The sequence below is a fragment of the Syngnathus leptorhynchus genome, chromosome 8 (assembly GCF_054491065.1).
Source record: "Syngnathus leptorhynchus isolate UIUO chromosome 8, UIUO_Slep, whole genome shotgun sequence".
Taxonomy (NCBI): domain Eukaryota; kingdom Metazoa; phylum Chordata; class Actinopteri; order Syngnathiformes; family Syngnathidae; genus Syngnathus; species Syngnathus leptorhynchus.
The window spans coordinates 1,973,579-1,992,531 of NC_141202.1; the positions used below are offsets into that span (position 1 = coordinate 1,973,579).

General features: G+C 41.9%; 1 protein-coding gene across 15 annotated transcripts in view; it reads right to left on the reverse strand.

The window, feature by feature from the left end:
• The window catches only part of znf385d (zinc finger protein 385D), a 55,255-nt gene that overhangs the window by 17,576 nt on the left and 18,726 nt on the right, over window positions 1-18,953 (reverse strand). For 14 of the 15 annotated variants that reach the window (XM_085919467.1, XM_085919469.1, XM_085919460.1 and 11 more), the window contains one exon: window positions 13,235-13,405. In XM_085919467.1, the coding sequence (XP_085775593.1) occupies window positions 13,235-13,289 (55 nt within the window). In that variant the 5' untranslated portion in view covers window positions 13,290-13,405. Of the gene's footprint in view, window positions 1-13,234; window positions 13,406-14,076; window positions 14,261-18,953 lie in introns of all 15 variants that reach the window. The other variant, XM_085919462.1, reaches the window with a different exon arrangement.

An 18,953-nucleotide genomic window follows, 5' to 3' on the forward strand; every position in this document is an offset into this window, starting at 1 on the left:
ATCTTCACATGACTGTCACGCTGCTGACCAGCATGAAGAGCGAGAGCTAAATGTTTTATTTTTAGCGTTTCAGTCACATTTAAGTAATAACAAAAAAAAAAAAACATCTCGACTACAACAAGGCTCCACACATGAAACATGTTTTGAATGACGTATGCATGTTGTGTTTATTCACCTACATTAGAACAGTTAGTATGAGCCCCAAACATCTGCTTGGAATAAAAAGTTGGCGACGGGCAAGCGCTCAGCATCCAAACTCAGACACGGTTTCCCTCTTGAGATGAATCTCACTCAAATGGTCAAAATGCTTTGCATGTACAATTAAAAATTATCTACTTTCCAGGCCACTTTTAATCAGATAGCCAGCGGCTCATTTTCAAACATTATTAAAAAAAAAGGGTTATTTAGGATTACAAGCGTATAGAATGGTTACGATCCAAATTATTCATACCCTGGCCACTTACTGATTTAAAGTAAAGACGTCTTCAAGTGGACCTAATGTATGTTATGTCATAAATGTTCTCAACAAGCCTTTCTTTTTTTTCTGTAAACAACAGACAATTTAATCATCAGGAAATCTATCAAACATGTTTGTAAATATCAGTCTTCAATGAACAGGTGTCTTTACATGATAGGGGTTCTTCACGTTTACAAATTAAAGCCAATTTAGTCTACAATGTGCTGCCGGGTGCTGCTGTTTTAGTTAGCAACCGAGACTCGAAAGTGGGCTAAACGCAATTACTCGTCTTACTTCTTTTCACTTAACAGTTGTGAGATCATGCAAAAGGAGGCGAGCCAACGTCCAAAATCAGATTTTCCTGTCAACACAGTGAGTTTCGTCTTGATCGCAGCCACAATTTTCCATAAATTCCGCTCGGGGCGACTCCAAAACCAAATTTTTGCGTGTGGACCAAAAGGCCAAAAAGCATAGAAAAATATACAATTGAGATTAGGCGGCCTCGGATGACCACCTGTGTCCTATCAGATGATCCGAATGTCACGAGCGAACACATTTACGCCGCGTCGGTCATGCCAGCTGAAGTTTTCATAAACGGCTAATTGGAAACAGCACGACATTTGCTTGACGTGCCAGGATCAGAGAAGAATAGGCCGATAAAAGCGTGGAGGCCGTCCAGAACTTGACGGAATTAAAGGAGCCCGTCGCAGCCCTAATGAAAAGCAGAGTGGCTTTGACGACGGCCAACACGTCGCATCAATTACAGGCCAAGGAAAGCCACGGTGGCGGCGTTTCAGTCGAGAGTAAATAAAAGCAAATGTCGTAAAAAAGAAAAAAAGCTGCGAGAATGAGGAGGAAGACGGAAGGCCACGCAGCCACCGTCAGTAGATGGGCCGAACATCGACGCCGTCTTCCACGAAAATAACAAACGCAGATTCGTCAACTGTAAACGCAATTCATCTTGCGAACGTTAAATGACCAGACAATTTTTTTCAAAAAAAAAAAATCCAAATCAATTTCGAGTCAAACGAAAGCACTCAACCACAAAATGGAGCAATAAAACTCATATTAAAATGAAGCATATGTGGTTGAGAAAATAAATATAATAAATGTAAGCAGGAAGAAAAGATGCCAGAGAGTGACAGCGTCGCCATCTGCTGCCAGGAGGGCCACATGCGGTGACTCATGCGGAGGCTCCTCTTTGCGCATCGTGCTTCTAATAAACAATAAAAGGCCATGTTTTGGTGCCACGTTCCACGTCAGCCTTTGAGCACACCCGTGTGAGGATTCCGTTTGGGGCGTCTGCGGCGTGACCACGGTTGAAAATACACGTATGATACTCAAGCGTTGGGGAAATTGAAATAAACGGCATTTTTTTAACAAGAAAAAAAAAGCGCAGCTACTCGAATGCCACAAAATGTTGTTGATGTTGTTTTGCCTGCAGCTGTGAGGAGATAGCATGACGGTCGCGACCTCCCGGGCTAAACATGTCCGGACACAAAATGGTACATTCCAGCCATGCTGCACTGGCAACATGACAAAACACTAAGCTGGTCAGCATTAATCAATTTAATGTGACGCAAATGTACAGATGAACAAACGGGAGTGGAGCTCTCTTTTTAGCTGTAAAACTCAAAGCACTTAAAAAGGAACAGTCATGTCACTTTTATCACTGTGGCTACAAGTTAAAACAAAAATCAGATAACATCTTAGACAAGAGCCTTAAATGACTCAAGTTGATATTCAATTTAGATTCCCCAACCAACATGAATTATCTCTCAAGTGCCTTAAGGAAAAAAAATAAAAATAAAATCTAAAATGAATCCAGGTGAACCTATGGTGAGCAGGATGTTGTAAATAAAAGTTCAGAGAAGAAGGGAGGCCACTTTTGAAGGTACAAACTGAGAAGCAAAGATTCATCATCTGTTTTATAGACGTTTTTTTTTTGCACAGTGATTGTGTTTAAAATCTTTGCTTGGGTTGTCTTTGAAGAATGTAGCGAAACGTAACGGCTAGCTTACTAGTAAATGAGAGCTCCGGCGGGCTAATGTCATTAATCCATTTTAGTGTCAAAAGAACACCTCCCTGCTATTAATCCAAGTAATAGAAAAGTCAAACTCAAGTGTTTAAAGCTTTTGGATTGCGGACAAGTCGAGCATCAACCACCAGCCTCCAAAATAACCACTTAATATTCTCATTTGACAGTTTATGCTAGTATGCTAGCCTTTGGCTACATCTAGCAAAAGTAATGACATTTCATTTATTGCTGCTATCTTTTGAATTAATTAGCCGGCCCGTCAACGAATGTCTGGATTTTGCGCTCGGATGCCGTCGGCGCTTCCTTCCGAGCGAGCGTTTAACCTCACGCATCTTGTCGCACTTTCAAATGAGGTGCTTGAGAAAAATAAAATTTGCATTAAAGCAGTTTATCACGTTTTCTTAATTACTTTGCCCGGGTCAAATAAAATGGAGAATTTGTTGACTGGTGGATGCGGATTCATTTGTGCCATTTTGCGCAAAGTTTCTTAGGCAGCTGATCGGTGTAGTTCTTGCATCATTTGTGGTTGGAAGACCTTGAGGAAGATGACGTAACTGCAGCCGTTTGCTTTGGTGAATTATGAACACAATTTTTGGGTCTGGTCTAGTGCGGAATTTGATGTAGACGTGCATGCGACGTGTTTTACCAGTTGAATCAGTGAGTGCCAGCATCATCAATTTGTCATTTTTAGTTTAATAAACGACAACACCAACATCATTTTAGGATCGTGTTGTATTTTTGACCGTGCAGCAGTTACGACAGCAGTGGCCGAAGAGGACGCGTCCTAATTTTGGACAGGTCGATTCTGAAGAGCATCTGCGGCGATGGCAGGAGGGCAAACGGGGGGTTTAGGGCTAATAGTGCCTGGGTGCATCATGGGTAATCCACGCATCTGTGGAGTCTCCACTCAACGCTAGAAGGTCCAAAGCGATTTTGGCGCAACATATGCTTCCATGCATGGCTGCTGCTGCTCCACTAGCCGGCTGAGCCAGCCTGCAGTGCTGCTTTCCGTGTGTGGCCGCACCGCCGATAAAATTGTTTATCTAGCACAGATGGGAAATTAATCATTTCTTTTTAGCTTTCACTTTGGTGATATGACGCATCGGTAACGCTGAAGACCCCAACAGAATAGGGGGGGAGGGATTCCTTCACACAAATTCTTAGTTTGCAAAAAAAAAGTTATTAGAGGCACAACAACAATAGCGCGGGGATGGCCAGCGCGAACAATGGAAGCATCCGGATCTTTTCTTCTCTCTTTCTTGTCTTGCTTTGAGGAGGTAATCAAGTTGAGCTTGAACTAACATTGAGTGTATTGGTATTGCATTGAACAGAGCGGCCTCTGGTGCTCTGCCTTTATTGACATCGCAAGGGGATGAGGCTTGATAAATATCTGCTGTGTCCTCACACAAGACAACAACGGCTGATTCGCTCTCTCGCTGGCTTTTTTTTTTTTTGCCGGAGGTGTAAATATTTGAGTTCTACTTTTTTGGTCTGTCAGGACTCAGGTGGGCCAGAACGGAGGGATTCGCACAAAGCCCCCAAGGTCCGGGGTGGCGCAAAACAACCACTTTCTCCTCAGGGGCTTGTTAATTAAAAGTGTGAATCCTATTAAGTGAATTTATGTCGAGTAAATGAAATGTAGCAAATACAGAAAGAAGGAAAAATGCAGTGGTGCCTTGAGATATGAGTGACCTCAGAGGTTTTTCGAGAAATGAGCCAGATTTCTTTCACTTGGAAACGTTTCTCAAATGCTATCATTAGTTATGCTAATATATAGCAAAACAGTAACCTAGAAGATAAAGCAAACATTGTGACGCTGGAAGGGTGACTAAGTATTTAAAAATGTTCCTTACTTTGTAAATTTCAGTGTGAAAATGTCAAATACTGAAACAGTATTTAAGTTGTTTGAGAAATCGAGTTGAATTGGGCAAAAATGTCAATTTTTCAATGGTTTGAATACTATTTTGAATAAGTACAATAATAACATGAAATATGAACAGATGAGCTGAATATGGAAAATATCTCAATTTTGGGGGATTTTCTTCAGTGGAAAATGTGGGGGTTCAAGAAAATAGAATGAGCTGAATATATTCACCCAGCTAAGGAAAAAAAGTGTCTGAATAATCATGTCAAATGAAAATATTAATGCTTTTCAGCGCAATAATTGTTGAAGGCCAACGTGGGATGACAAACAAAGTACAGCGAGAGACGCTTGCGCATGTGCTTTCTCCTGTTGACACGGCGACGGCTAAATGGGACTGCAAATATTTGTCCACATAAATTATAATAACATCTTATTTTTATGCCGGGCCATCTTCCAGATGGTAAATAGCCAAACCGCTACAGCGTGGATGGAGATGCTAGGGATGCGAAAATAACGCCAACAAATACATAAGCATAACTCGCAGAAAACAAACCCTGAGGCTAGCGTGGTTTGTTTGGTCACGTATGAACGCTATCATTCCAACCCTGGTGCGCACTGAACAAGCAGACTGAAACTGGGCAACTGTGGGGGTGCGATGGAACGCCCCAAAAAAAAAATCACGCTTTTATGGTTACATCACAACTTCAATATTTTCATTAACAAAGTTTTCGCTAGGAAGAAGTTGAGCTGAATTCTGTTATCCTAGCTTAGCATCACAATGTAGCTGGTTCAAAGCAAAATGGCCGACTTCCTGTTCAATTCCAAGCATTTGTTTTCGAGACTTTTTAGCCCATTCATTTTTTTAATGATCAGACAAATGTTTTGCTGCTTCAAACCAAAAGAGTTAATTCCTTTTCAGAACCCCTAAAAGTACCGACAGTTTTACTAAAATAGACACATTTGCAATAATCGGTGAGTTGTTGGCAGGGCAGCTCAGACGTCCCTTCATTTGTCGGGAGTCAGCTCCCTTGCATTGGGAGTGTAATCACGTTGGAATAACTATCAAAATTGGATTCATCATAATTGGATTTCTCCTGTTTGCCAAGGGGGGAAAAAAAACGCAGTGGCGCCCCGACCGCCGGAGTCTCTCAGACTCTCTCGTCCATCTCCAGTCCACGACACGAAAAGAGAGCAAGAGAGTGCCGCGAGGTGATTCATTATTAATGGCAGTCGCTGTCCTCCAGACATTTTTTTTCTTATTGGCTCTCGACACAGCTCTGAGCCCAGATAAGTGAATGTTGAAGGGTAAGGTAGAGGACGGCCAATGAACTCACTCCGTCTGGCCGTATAACGCTTCAGGCCGCCTCGTTAAAATGCCCACTCGAAAGAATGAATCCAGTGTGCCCCCGTACATATTTATTACAGATTCAAAATATTAGGTTCGTCGTTGATGCCCCCCACCAAATAACTTGCTTTTTTACAGACAAATTTAAATTTAGAGTTGCGCACCTACGGTGTAGTACCATGTTACGCCACAACATGTGGGGCAGCACTGAGCTGCAGCAAAGAAAGTCTTCAGCTATTCTCCCGTCATAATATTTCTCCTCACAGAAGAGAGAGAATATATACCTTTGCATCTTGTAGTTGGCTGTTTGTATGTGTTTTGGCTAAAATCTATGCTAATTTATGCTAGCCTGATGCTAGCCTAATAGACTTTTTGTCTCGTATTCATCTTTCGCTCTGAAACATCCCCCATTTTTACATGTTAACCACTTCAAAGAGTTGAGAACAAATCTCTTAAACGCTCGGAATGTATCGCAAGTGTTGTAAAACTCCGCCTCCTTCCCCCCCCACTCTGCCGGAGCCATTCCGCATCATGTAACCTCAAGATACAAAGTATGGAATTTTTGCTTTTCACAACAACCAGTAAAAATAGTTTTGTAAGATACATGTTTTAGTAACAAAGGAGAACGGTCCACCTTCATGTTTTTCATTTCCAATTATTACATGCCTCGGTCAGCTGGTTTTATTTATTGCCTCCCTCATGGCTTGTTACTTGACAGCGTGAGAACGAGAACAGGCACTACGGAATACCTTAAAAAGTGTGTCAAAGTTAAAATGGGGATTTTTTTTTTTTTTTTTTTTCAGACATTGCAGGTGACCTATCGCAGGTTCCCGCCGGGATTCACAGTAATCAGTTACTGCACATGCATTTCATTTTAATTGGGAAAACAAGAGTATCTCAGTCTGTGCGTGGTCCCCCCCCCCCCCGTTAGCGTCCTTACATGTACGGTGAGCGTCTGGCTAATAAACGCGGCGGCCTCCGACAGCGACTCCACACGTTCCCTGTAATCTGAGGTTAACCAAGAAGGCGTTCGCAGCGACCGCAAAGCCATTTCCTCCGGGCCCTTTTGCAGAGTGAGAGCGAGAGCGGGAGAGACAGAAAAGATGACTGCACTTTGTCCAGTCTTGCCGCACTTTTTCATGTTTATGATCACATTTCGTTTTTAAAATGCATTTCAAAGCTGACAAACCGTTGTATGAATAATTGAAACGGGTCGTCGTTTTCGATTGGCCGCTCAAGCACTTAGGATGCATAAAAGGCTGAGGGAGATTTTTTTTCTTTTTTAAAGTGCGCTTGTTTCACTCGGCTTTGATTGCGGATAAGTTAAAAAGATCGACCCGGCGTATCGTTTGGCGTCTGTGGACAAAAGGGGACATGCTGTGTCAACAAAATGACTGATTAATTTGCGTGAATGTTTGTCTCGATGCACCTGATAAACAATAACATTTACGATCGGCGTTAATTATCATCTCGGCATTCACGCCATGAGAGCGTGAATGCTCGAGTAGCAACCAATCACGGCTCAGTTTGCACAGGTCACATGATCAAGGTCAGAGAGTGGCATTTCTAAAGGGATTCAATGTACAGAAAGATCATTTTCGACAAATATGGACTTTTTACTGTTAAAAATTGTACGGTATCTCTTTGAGAGGATGTGACATGAGACAAAAATGTATTCTATCAAGGACTTCTTTTCTGCATCTCCGCATGTGACCTCTCCTCAAACTTCCCGTAGGCGTGCGATGGCGAGACCACCGAGCCGCAATATTTTTCCCGCAAATTGGACGTGGGTAACGGCATTTTCTTTTCATTACAGCCACTTGAAAAATACAAATGTTATTGCTCAACTGACCCCCACTGGGATGAGAAAATGTAATTTTCTCCTAATTGTCATGCATTATCTTCCTAAATTCATGCAGATGCTCGCCTACTGTGCGGAAAGGCTGGCAGGGTGTAAAGACAATTTGCTTTCAATATGAGGAATAAATACAGGAATAAGTCGAAACATTTCGTAACACGTACAGTCATTTAATTTTAGTGCAATGAGGATTTGGGGGAAAAGAAAGAAAGAAATTAACTTGAAAAATTCCAAACATTTGATTCACAAAGAACATTTTTTATCAATTTTGTGCAATTACTATGTCCTTAATAAATTAAATAAAAAAGTACCTTGCAAGCCAATAAAGCTAAGAATTTATTTACTTGAGAAAAATGTGGTAAAAAGAAGAAAGACTGGTATGAAATTATATTGAATTTTAATGCAATGCGGGTATGTTTGTTCCTTTCAAACAATATGATGTGCTTATAGGGTAAAAATAAATGCACAAAAAAGTAAAAATGGAAAATAGTGTCAAAAATAATAATAAGGGATTAATTTTTTTATATTTTGAATACAATTTGAAAGCACTAAGGATAAGGTTAGCGCATAAAATGTAAAAGAAAATACTATATATAGATATATATATTCATGCAATTAATGTTTTTAAAGTATTACAATGCTATGTTTAAAATTTAAAAAAAAATGTCTACCCCCCAAAAAATGCCCCGATTGAAAGTCAATTCATAACCAAAACTTGTTGACTTCTCTCTCTTTTTGAAGCAATAGTTTCAAGTTAGTTCTTTTCAAAAAGCAGCCCCCTATTACCGTGTCCATCCTGGGACTTTCTCCTCCGCATCCAACATCATCAACCCTTCCTTCCTCTCTTCCTCTCCAACAACAGATGCCTTTAATCCGCGGGATTACGTCCACGAACAAGGTCACCCTCGCCTGCCACGAATCGGACCCGCACTTCCCCGTACTGTCAGTGTTTATAATCTATGCAGAGCTCCTCCGCCTTTATGTTTCTTTCCGTTTTTGTTTTTTTTCTCGCAGGATTACAATCAAAGGAAACTCAAGTGGATCACCTGCCAGATTGAATACGACACACTCTGCATACACTTTCATCCGGAACACGGCACCGAGTAGTCGTGCATGCGTGTGTGCATGTGGCACATCCAAAAGACAGCCAAAAAAAAAAAAAACAACAGGACTCACCGAAAAAGATGCTTCCCTCCATAGCTCCTTCACGCTTAACTCCGTGTCAGTGTGTGTGTGCGTGCAGCATGGCCATATACTCCTCAGGCGTGTGGGTGTGTGCGCGTGTGTTCACTCCGGCGTCAATGCTCGCTCTGCAAACTGCACGAGGATTGCTTTCTTCCTCTCTCTCTCTCTCTCTCTCGCCCTGCATTCCCTCGGCCTCGCTCTCCTCCTCCTCCGCCTCCTCCTCTCTCTTTCTCTACAAAGTGTCTATCTACATTTTCCAGCCTCTCCTCTCCCAGGAGGTCTCTCATCTTTGTTTTATGTGTCAACCAAGCCTCTTGCGCTCGCTCACTCACCTTTTATTTCATCTCACTGCTCCTTGGCTTCCGTTTTTTTTTTTTTTTTTAATCCCGCAGCCCCTCTCCATTCACCAGACGTATCTTTACTTCCCTGACTCCTCTCCTCTCCTGTTTTTTTTTTTTTTTCTTATGCTCTTATTCCTCACACTCAGCGCCAAACGGTGATCTCATAGCGGTAATAAACTCGATATGCAAAGTGGCAGATGAGTGTAATGGATCCCGATGGATTTCCTCTTGCGTTCCGATGCGCAATGTAAATGGACGGAATTAAGAGTGAAAAGTGTGATGAGTGGGATTAGAAGTGTATGGCGACAAGTGGAATCTGTGATAGGCAAATCAAATGATTTATATATATATACATAAATATATATATTTGTTTGTTTTTTACACACATACATACACACACAGCTTTATTTTAAGGCATCGAGTATTCAAGGAGGCTGCTAGTACTAGCGTCCCGATACTATCCGTTGACACAGATTCCGTATCGATGAGTAGTCAAAAAGTGAATACTTTTTACTGATGGTGGTATGTTTTCTCGAAAGTTTCTTCCACAAAAGATCAAGCGCATTATAGCAACACTATTAGCATCTGGATTATGATGGAGAAAAAAAATGCTAATGTCGGGTCTCTTCGTCAAGGTCATTAACGCACACATATGAACGTCTCCCCTCGCCCATACGTCGGGCAGTTTTTGAGTGACGCTTTTGTGCGGCAGGTGGCAGCTAATCTTCTACCAAATGGAGCTAATGATGATGCGGGTCGTTCGGCAGCCACTCAGCTTGGCTGTTTGGATTTTACGACCCCGTGACGTCGACCGTCATCCATCATGTTTGCCAGAGTTAGATGCCAGAAGGGGGGAGGGGGGTTGGGGGGTTGGGGGTGGGTTACACTAGCTGCTTAGCGTTAAGAGCACAGCTGCTTATTTCCCTCAGGAGTCGCTGCGGACCAAAACTAAAGAAAAATGAGAATGGTTCATATGGGACAACCAGGTGGCCAAGCAATAAATTAGTCAAGTCGACGTATGTTGTAATATGTGCCACCTAGTGGCCGACAAGATGTATAAATGAAAAGTGATACATGCAATTATTTTTAATTCATTTCATCTTTCAGGCCTTCAAATTTATATTAAAATCCGATTCCTCAATACATTTTTACATTGTTTAAATAAGTTTAATTTTAAAATATTTATCATCACTGTTGACAGACTTAACATGGAACCGCTCAAAACTTTCACCTCATAATAAATGGTACAATTCTACTTATGTCTAATCAGCGATTTGTTGATTTAGGATATTTTAATCCTTTCAATTGTAGGCTGGTTTTCTTTGATCGCATTCCATTTGTTAACGGTGCGATAATTCTTCCGAATAATAATCAATGACCAAAGCAATTCGAGACGACGTGTGTTTGTTGCTAACACCACATTAGGTCAAATGATTGGAAAAGTTCTGTTTTGCTGCGTTGCTTAGCATTCCCGCTCAGGCATGCTCACACACACACACACACACACACACACACACACACACACACACACACGAGCAGACAAAGAGTGGTCTGATTGGCCGACTGTACCACTTGCACGGAAGGTCAGACAGAATTGACCGATTCAAGTCGAAGGCGACGCTATCGACTACAAATGAGATGCCTTTCTTAATCAAAGCAATGCACGCACACAGAAGGCGCACACACACACACACGCACACACGTCTCGCAGATTCCCCGTGACGTGTCGGCTCCAATCAAAAATAATAAATAAAATGTCCTCTGCCGGTTCAGTTCCTCAGCTAGCGCCCCCTTCAGGCTACTTCGGTCAACCGTTTTGGCCCACACGCGTTTTCAATTCATCCTCAATTCCCATTCTGCCTGTCCAAGCTCCCTCCGTCCCTCCCTCCATTCATCCATCCATCCATCCATCCATCCATCCATCCATCCATCCATCCATCCATCCATCCATCCCTTCATCCCCGGGAGCCTGATTCCTGTAAATATATTGAATCTATAAGCGTTTTTTAACGGTGATTTACAGGCGTTATTTGTCAGTGTAGCGTGTCGAGGAGCACGGGATACTTCATTCATCTCGCTGTCACTTACAAAATGCTTTTCGATAGGTTGAAGGATTTTTTCATGCTCCGGGGGAAAGAGTTATTTTTATTTTTGCTTTCAATTATTTTTTTTTACAATTGTTTTAGTTGTTTGTATAAATATTTCATAGTGTTTATTCCAAATAAATAAATAAATTAAATTATATAAATAATACATTAAATCAATAAATGTTTGTTTGTTTTTTTCACATGAGTGTGTGACAGAATTTGGAATTCTTGACAGATTCAATCACGTAAAACTATTTTTTGTAAAAGAAAAAAAATGTAATATTTTTTGCCACCATACGCGTTATTAACCTTGTTTCAAAGGTTTGATTTGTTACCACGTTGAAGCGGCGCGGAGGAGAAGCCCGAGTACGCCGTGACGTAGAGCCCGGGATACTTCATTAATCCCGATGTCACTTTCACGACGCTTTTCATTAGTTTGAGGACGACAGGATCCGTGCAGCGCTCGTAAAGGAGACGCCAGAGAGGGGGAAATGGGCCTCCTGAGGGAGCTTGTTGACCCACAAGCCGGAATGAAACGCTATCATGTTAACAGAATCATTCTGGGAGGGGGAAAAAATTGCCGCAATCGCGTGCCCGCTTTTATGCTTTGTGAATCTCGAGTAGAACCTCTTATGTCCAAAACTATTTATTGCAAGATGCTGGTCAAAATCCGATTTGTTTGGAGTATCAAGGAAAAAAAATAAAAAATCACTTGTATTTACCCAAAAATAAAATACTACATTGCAATATAATCATCATCCAATTAGCTCAGCGCTACGAGCTTGAACATTTCTGAAAATTGGTTTCCATACAAAATCGGTTTCTGCACAAGCCTATCATTAAACGCTGAGCTTAGTGGAAAATTGTTTGAAACGGAAAACCTTTTTTTTTGCTGGTGCACATGAGAACATTTCTTGGAATACATTTGTGCCGGTGCTTGTTCTCAGGCAGGTGCGTTTGTGTTAACTTGTCCAAACTGATGAGTTGGCTCGCGTACAAAATGATGTAAGGCTGAGCGAGAGCTGCGACTGCTTCGCCTCTCAAGAACGTCCCGGCGTGTCGCTTCACGTTTGCGCGAGATTTATCAAGCGGCCGTCACGGGGAGAACGCGCTCGTGCAGACGGCACGGGAGGAAAAATACAGTGTGACATATATCGACACAAAACGTGAGATTGACAGAGGTCTTGTGAGATTCACGTAAATCTTGGATAATTGCGTGGAAGTCTTGCAAGAATTACATCATAAATCTCATTCGCTTGAAGACTCCGAATATTTGAAGAAATGAATCAACAGAATTCCTAAAGAATTTGGCGCTAATTTTGTGAAACTTTCTGATGTCTCACATAATTTTGTAGATTTGTCAGAATTCTTACAGAATTTTTAAAGGTCTTGTTTGATTAGACAACATTCACTATGCAAGTCTCACATGATGCTTAAGTCTCTAAAATAATTACGTGGAAGTCGTGGGTGATTTAGAGAAGATCTCGATGTTTCCCGTTTTAACGGAAGATGCATGAGAGTTGCATAAATCTAATTTGGTGTGATTTGAGGACATTTAACATGATTTAGCTGGAATTTCATAGGAATAGGTCAAATCACATGATTTTGTAAAAATCTTGCAATACGTGAGACATGGTTATTACAGGGAAAAAAAAAAATCTTGTGTAATTTGGCAGGAATTTGATGAGATTTGGCAAAGCCTTGCGTAAGGGAGTCTCCCATGCAAGTCTTGGCAAGAGACTGCAATTCATGACTAGTTTGATGCAATTAGAATTTCGTGTTGTCACATATATTGAAAGTGCCAAAATGTGTACGTTGCAGTCTTTATGTATTTTTTATTTTTTTTAGAGTGCACATCTGATGCTTAACACTGTGTTAGTGTTAAGTGTTTTTTTGGTGACCTGTGATTGCAAGAGCTTTCCCTGGAGCATCTCCAACTTTTTGTAACATGCATCCCCCATATCCCCTCCCCTCCGACCGACTCCCCACTTAGCCTGACTTCCCACCGCTTCCCCTCCACGTGTTTCTTATCAGCAGGCGGCCAGATAAGCGCTCGTACCTGGAGGCCTCCAAGGCGGGAGCGACTGGAGGAAGACTGGAACAAGTGGCAGCATCTCCAAACTATTCTGGCTGTTTCCATTTACAGCTGGGAGTCATCTGGGACCGAAGCAGCTGAGGACGTTATTAATGTAGGAAGATAGCGACTCCGCCGGGGCAGGAAAACCAGTTGCTGTAAGATTGAAGCAGAAAAAAGAAAAAAAAATATTAGCAGTTTGTCAAACTCCACAAACTTTTGACCCTTCGCCTCACTTGTTTTATGTTTTTCATAGCTGGGAGGATCAAAATATCCTCGGACCCTCCTCCCCTTTTTTTTTTTTTTTGTGGAGCAACCCTTTGCTTTGGAGTAAATGAAAGCAGACAGCGGACTAAGTCACAGAGTCCCAGCACGGTGGACGTGATTGCTAGCAGGTGGTCCTTCAAACGCTCATCGGTCGGAGAACACGATGTAAACGAGGTATATTGAAGCAAAAATAAAATGTTTCGCATTACCTTGCGCCAACTCGCCGTTTTTAAAGCTTTTTGGGCAGATTGTAAACAGCTCTCGCCGTGCTTATGTTTAAACGAGGTGATTAGAAGCAGATTAAAAGCAAATGGATTTACCTTCTCGCTGACACAAATCTGCCTAGAATTCATCAGATCAAAATCAGGCCTCATCCTAATGTCGATTAAAATACAAACACGGGTTCAAATGTGCCCTTGTGACGATAAATAAATATCAAAGTTGTGAAGTTCTATCAGACGAGTGTTTTTTTTGTAATGGCGGCGTGTGAAGTCAATCAAAGCTGCTGTTTTGATGGGACTTAAAAAGCTGCTGATAATCTCCCTCTAGTTTGATTTCACCTTTTGTCTGGGCCGCCGCTTCACTCGATGGGCTTTCCACGTCTTTTGTGTCTTTTGAGTCGGCGGGAAAAGCTTTTGACTCTAATTTGTTGCTCGTTAGACTGCAGCGATGGCGCCTTCCCCTCGGAGATCAATACCTGCGCTCGTCCACTCGGCCCGCGTTCTGCTTGACGGGCTGCAGGGACTGATAACGAGGAAGAAGAAGAAGCGGGAGATTGCGAGGAGACGACTTGTGCGAGGAATGACAACAAGCTCCATTTAGATGACTCCCCCCCCCACACACACCCCCGCCATTTTGTGAACTTTTAATTAGCGCGCGCATGAAACCACTTGAGGTTTTCATAAAAAGCCTCAAAGTGATGAAGAGTCATGTGACGCTCCATTTTGGAAACTTTTTTTTTTGGGAAGATTAGCAGCGTGGGGAGAAGCGTAATATCATTGTTGCCGTTATTATTATTAGCTACCCGGGCGAGACCATCTTGTTGGAAATTCATCGCTTTGAAAACATTTGGTATAATTGGAATCGTGTCGGCGCTGATTGGAAAAGTGGAACAAAAGGTGGCGCGGAATGTTGTGGTATTTTTAAATGAAGGCGGTCATTTTGTGTCGTCACTTTTTTTTCTCAACTGAAAAAAATCTCAAGGCATAAATATGAATTTTCAAAAGACTGGAACTTCATTCTTCCCAAGTGAGTTGAAAAAAGGCGCCGAGGGTTGCAGACAACCTTGGAGCTTTTCCTTCCAATATCGATTATCGCATAACGCTCGGGCGGTGATATCATGGTTATCATTGGCAACAAAATTGCCATTCCCACCCCAGCTTTAGTACTTTGATAATCGGCGATACGACTTCCATCGAGTCAGCGTGCGAGCGCCCCCCCCCTTTCGTTTGACAGTCTAATTGGTCACTGCTGTGTTCCCCGGTGACCTCCTTCCTTAATGCTCAGCAAAAAAACAACAGTGGTGTTAAATCAAGTCCACAGCAGATGGCATCTGACTAAACAACCGAGCTTTTTACGAGGAACGGCGAGAGTAAACTGTGGTTTTGTCTAACTCGTAACCGGCGGCGAAGCCAACTCCAGGCCACCGGAGAGCGGATTAAGACGAAGGACAGGCTCTACGTGATCCGCTGTGACTCAGCCAATCATCTGACTCTTGTTACGCGGAAAGCCAAGGCAGGCATTAGCGCTGGAATGTCACCGGCTACACGCTGGAAACGGCTTCCACTGGAGCCGGCCGGGGACAAAGTGTGCGGGGACAAATTAAGTCCTCCGGGCCCCGCTGTCTCTTTTGTGGGGAGTCTCGTGGAGGAGGTGTGGTTGGTTGGTTGGTTAGTTGGAGGGCGGCTGCGTGAAGTAAACAAACACATTTCATAACTTGGCTACTGTACTTTCTGATTTTTAGTTGAGCATTTTGGTAACTATGAGAGCTCAGAAATACAAAAAGAAAAAGGTTTTTCTAATGAGATTTTATCAAATAAAACGGCAAAACAATTATTTAATTATTTATTTTTTTCCACTTACTAAATAAAGGAATCAGTACGTCTATTTTGATCAGCGTCTTGGATTACAAAAGTAACTGTCTGCACTTCCACATGAGCGCTTCTGCCACCTCGTGTGGAATGGGAGCCCACGTGGCTGATCATCTGACTTGCATTTTGGATTTCAAATGAAATCCCGATGTCTGGCGTTCCCACTGAACGAGAAGTGACATCATCATCAGAGGATGAGTCCAAAAAGGCTGTGCCGACAACAGACGCCAGCCAAAACTGTCAAATCATCAAAGACACAAAAGAGGATCAAGACACGGCTCTTAATCCATTAATCAATCAATCAGGATCAGGGCTTGGATGACGGCCTTTTGGATTTGTGATTCCAACTTTATGGCACTGCGTTGGGGAAGTTCCTTTTCTGTTCCAAAACAAAGTCCACAAAAGGCATGCTTGGACCGGTTTGGTGTGGAGGAACACCGTCCGGATTAAATAAAATGGAGAGTGGACCTTAAAAAAAAAGATTTCAAACTGGTTATTTTAATAGAAATTGTTATTGTGTTTGGACTTGTTAAAGCAGAAACCTTGACTAGCTCCTAGCTAGCAACTTGGCTAACTAATAGCAGCTAAACCGCTGTGCTAATGTACTTGGCTAGCTAGTAGCAGCTAAACCGCTAAGCTAATATACTTGTGCATTTCCACTACTGAAAAAAAGATGGAGTCGAGATGATACTGACTCATTGGCAGATGAATTTCTGATTGTTATCTATTTCGGAAAAGGTCTGATTCCAATCTGAGATTCGATCTGCTTCTGGCTTCTTCCTGTCGTGCCACTTGAGAGCACCAAAATCCAAATTGTGTGACTTGAGCCATGTAAATCCAGCCTTTGATGGCAACGCAAGCGCGGCCCCCCCTGCAGTGAGCTAATCTCTCTAGTCAGCGCCATCCCACTAAAAGCTGAGTGTGGTAGTTCGCCAGCTCCATTGTTTGGAAACATCATTTTGTGAGTCCTTGAGTGAACCGACTCAATCGTGCCATCCCGGCAACCTGATGCATTAAATCCTCCGCAGCTCGTTAATCCTGCTGCGATGAAACCGCAGCAAATGTTTGCTGGTATACGTTTACAAAAAAAAGCCGCTTTGTGAGGGAGCCCACAAAACTTTGCGGAACATGTTACACGCCCCCCCGGTGGTAAGGAGTTTTTTCTGCTTTCAACTTGAAATTATTCAATTGGAGGATATTAAATAATCAGGAGTAATTATATCAATTATACTCTATTCATACTGATTGATCAAGTACATTTTTTAATCAATAATAAATACAATTTATTTGCTCATTAATGTTTTACACTATTTACAAAAACAAATGTTATTTAAACTTGTTATTTAATTAGACAAATGACATAACTACATAAATACATCAAAATGGTTTATTTGATGAATAATAGATTCACATCTTTAAATGTATTTATAATTTGTCGTATTTTTGACCCTGGTTAGATTTTTTTTAATCAGGATTTACAGAAAAGGACAGTTTTATGAAAATAACACGATTTTAGTTGTTTTTTTTTTCCCCTTGAAAGTCAAAGCAAAGTTGAAAAGCTGAACGGTCAATAACAGGGAAAATCGAATAATGTTTGCAGAGTAGCAGTAAGAGGAACAAATTGTTTCATGCTGATACTTGATCCACACGAGAGAAAAGAGATGAGGGACGTCTTACTGGAGCAAAGATTGATTTTTAAATCAAGTCCAACCTAAGTGTGCTAAATCATTCTGTCTGAAAAAAAAAAATCGATCCTCATTTGCTCCTCCGGTGTCTCACGTTGTGAACAAGCAAACACGTTGGATCTGGCAAACGCTGACTTTTCCAACAAATGTTTGAAAAGTTTGATGATTACATGTTTTTTGGCCGACTGACATGTTTTAAGAACGTATATTTTTGAAAACAAAATTTGATGAGTCCCAGAGAGTGCCACACTATTAACCTCTGCCGCAAGTACGTCGGAATGATACGAAATTGGTCGCATGTGTTCATCGTGATAGGATGTCAATGCGGAACCTACGCGGTGAATCCCAAGTGGACGGCCATTTTGGTTTAAATTTAGTGTCCGTTTCCAATTCACTTCTGGCTTCGTAGCTGCAACAATGACGCTTCCGTGATAAATCATAAAGTCGCTAAAATATGTAAGCGTCGGGTTATTTACGGGGACCACCGACTGCCATCATCTTCGGCGTAATGCTCGTAAAGAACTTGTCACCCACATAAATCCCGCCGCTCCGCTGGAGCTATTTTCCCCTCCCCCCGCCGTTTAGCAGTGACCGCCGCCAAGGTCGGACCATGCCATTTGTTCCCTGACGGATCTTTTCACCCTCCTTGACTACTTACACATGACCCCTTGGATCATTCTATACTTGCCGCTTAAGAAATGGGTGGAGACCACAGTTACAAAGAGGTGGAAAATTCCCAGGAAGTTCAGCTAGTTTCCAGGAAATTTCCTTGGGAAAACAGATAGTTCTCCTTGCCCACGTCCAAGGGCATTAAATAGCGTAATTGCTCTTTTTTTTTTTTCACTCCAGTTGAGTGGTAGCACCGGCTCGAATCTCACATTTTGGCTCACAACACAATAGGGGTGGGCAAAGTATAGCTCGTGGGCCATACTAGACAAAGAAAAGAAATACTAGAACATGTCAACTTTATTTTAATTGGAGGCACTTCAAATGGAGCCAAGTGTAAAGTGACAGCCATTTAACATGGGTTTGAGAGTGACTGACACAGCCACATCCCACAGAAGAGGGTGTGTACACTTCTGCAACCACAGTATCACACTTGATTTACTTTAAATTCCCCTCTTGTGTTTTTTTTTTTAGTTAGGTTGTCCAAGTTATGGGCCTTCCATACACAAGGGTGTGTAGACTTCTAAATATCGGTATGATTTATGTCTGTAATGTTCAAAAGTGACTATTTTGCATACACATCATCTTAATCAAGTCAATTGAATATTCCCACTCGCGTTTCCCATATTGTAGACTCCATTTCATGTATGAAACGACCTCACTATTTCATTCTCCCTATTGTGTCATTTGTACCGTGAAGCAAACATTCCAAATAAGCGTGCGGCTGTAAATAAAGCCCCCCCCCCCTCCCTACCTGATTTGATTCCTATTCCCACGCCAGACGCAATATCTCCAACACAGATTGGAGTTTTGGTTAGACAAACACAGCTGCACGCTCGGTGGAAATAATCATATTGCCTGGTTAAAGCTCAACAAGCAAAGCAAATAAAGCTGAACTTTTTTTTTTTTTTAATTCTCACCCCCCTTTTGGAGTGCCGGAAAGGCCCAAAAAAAAAAAGTGTGTTGAGAGAACAAAGTCTGAACGTCTGCTTCATT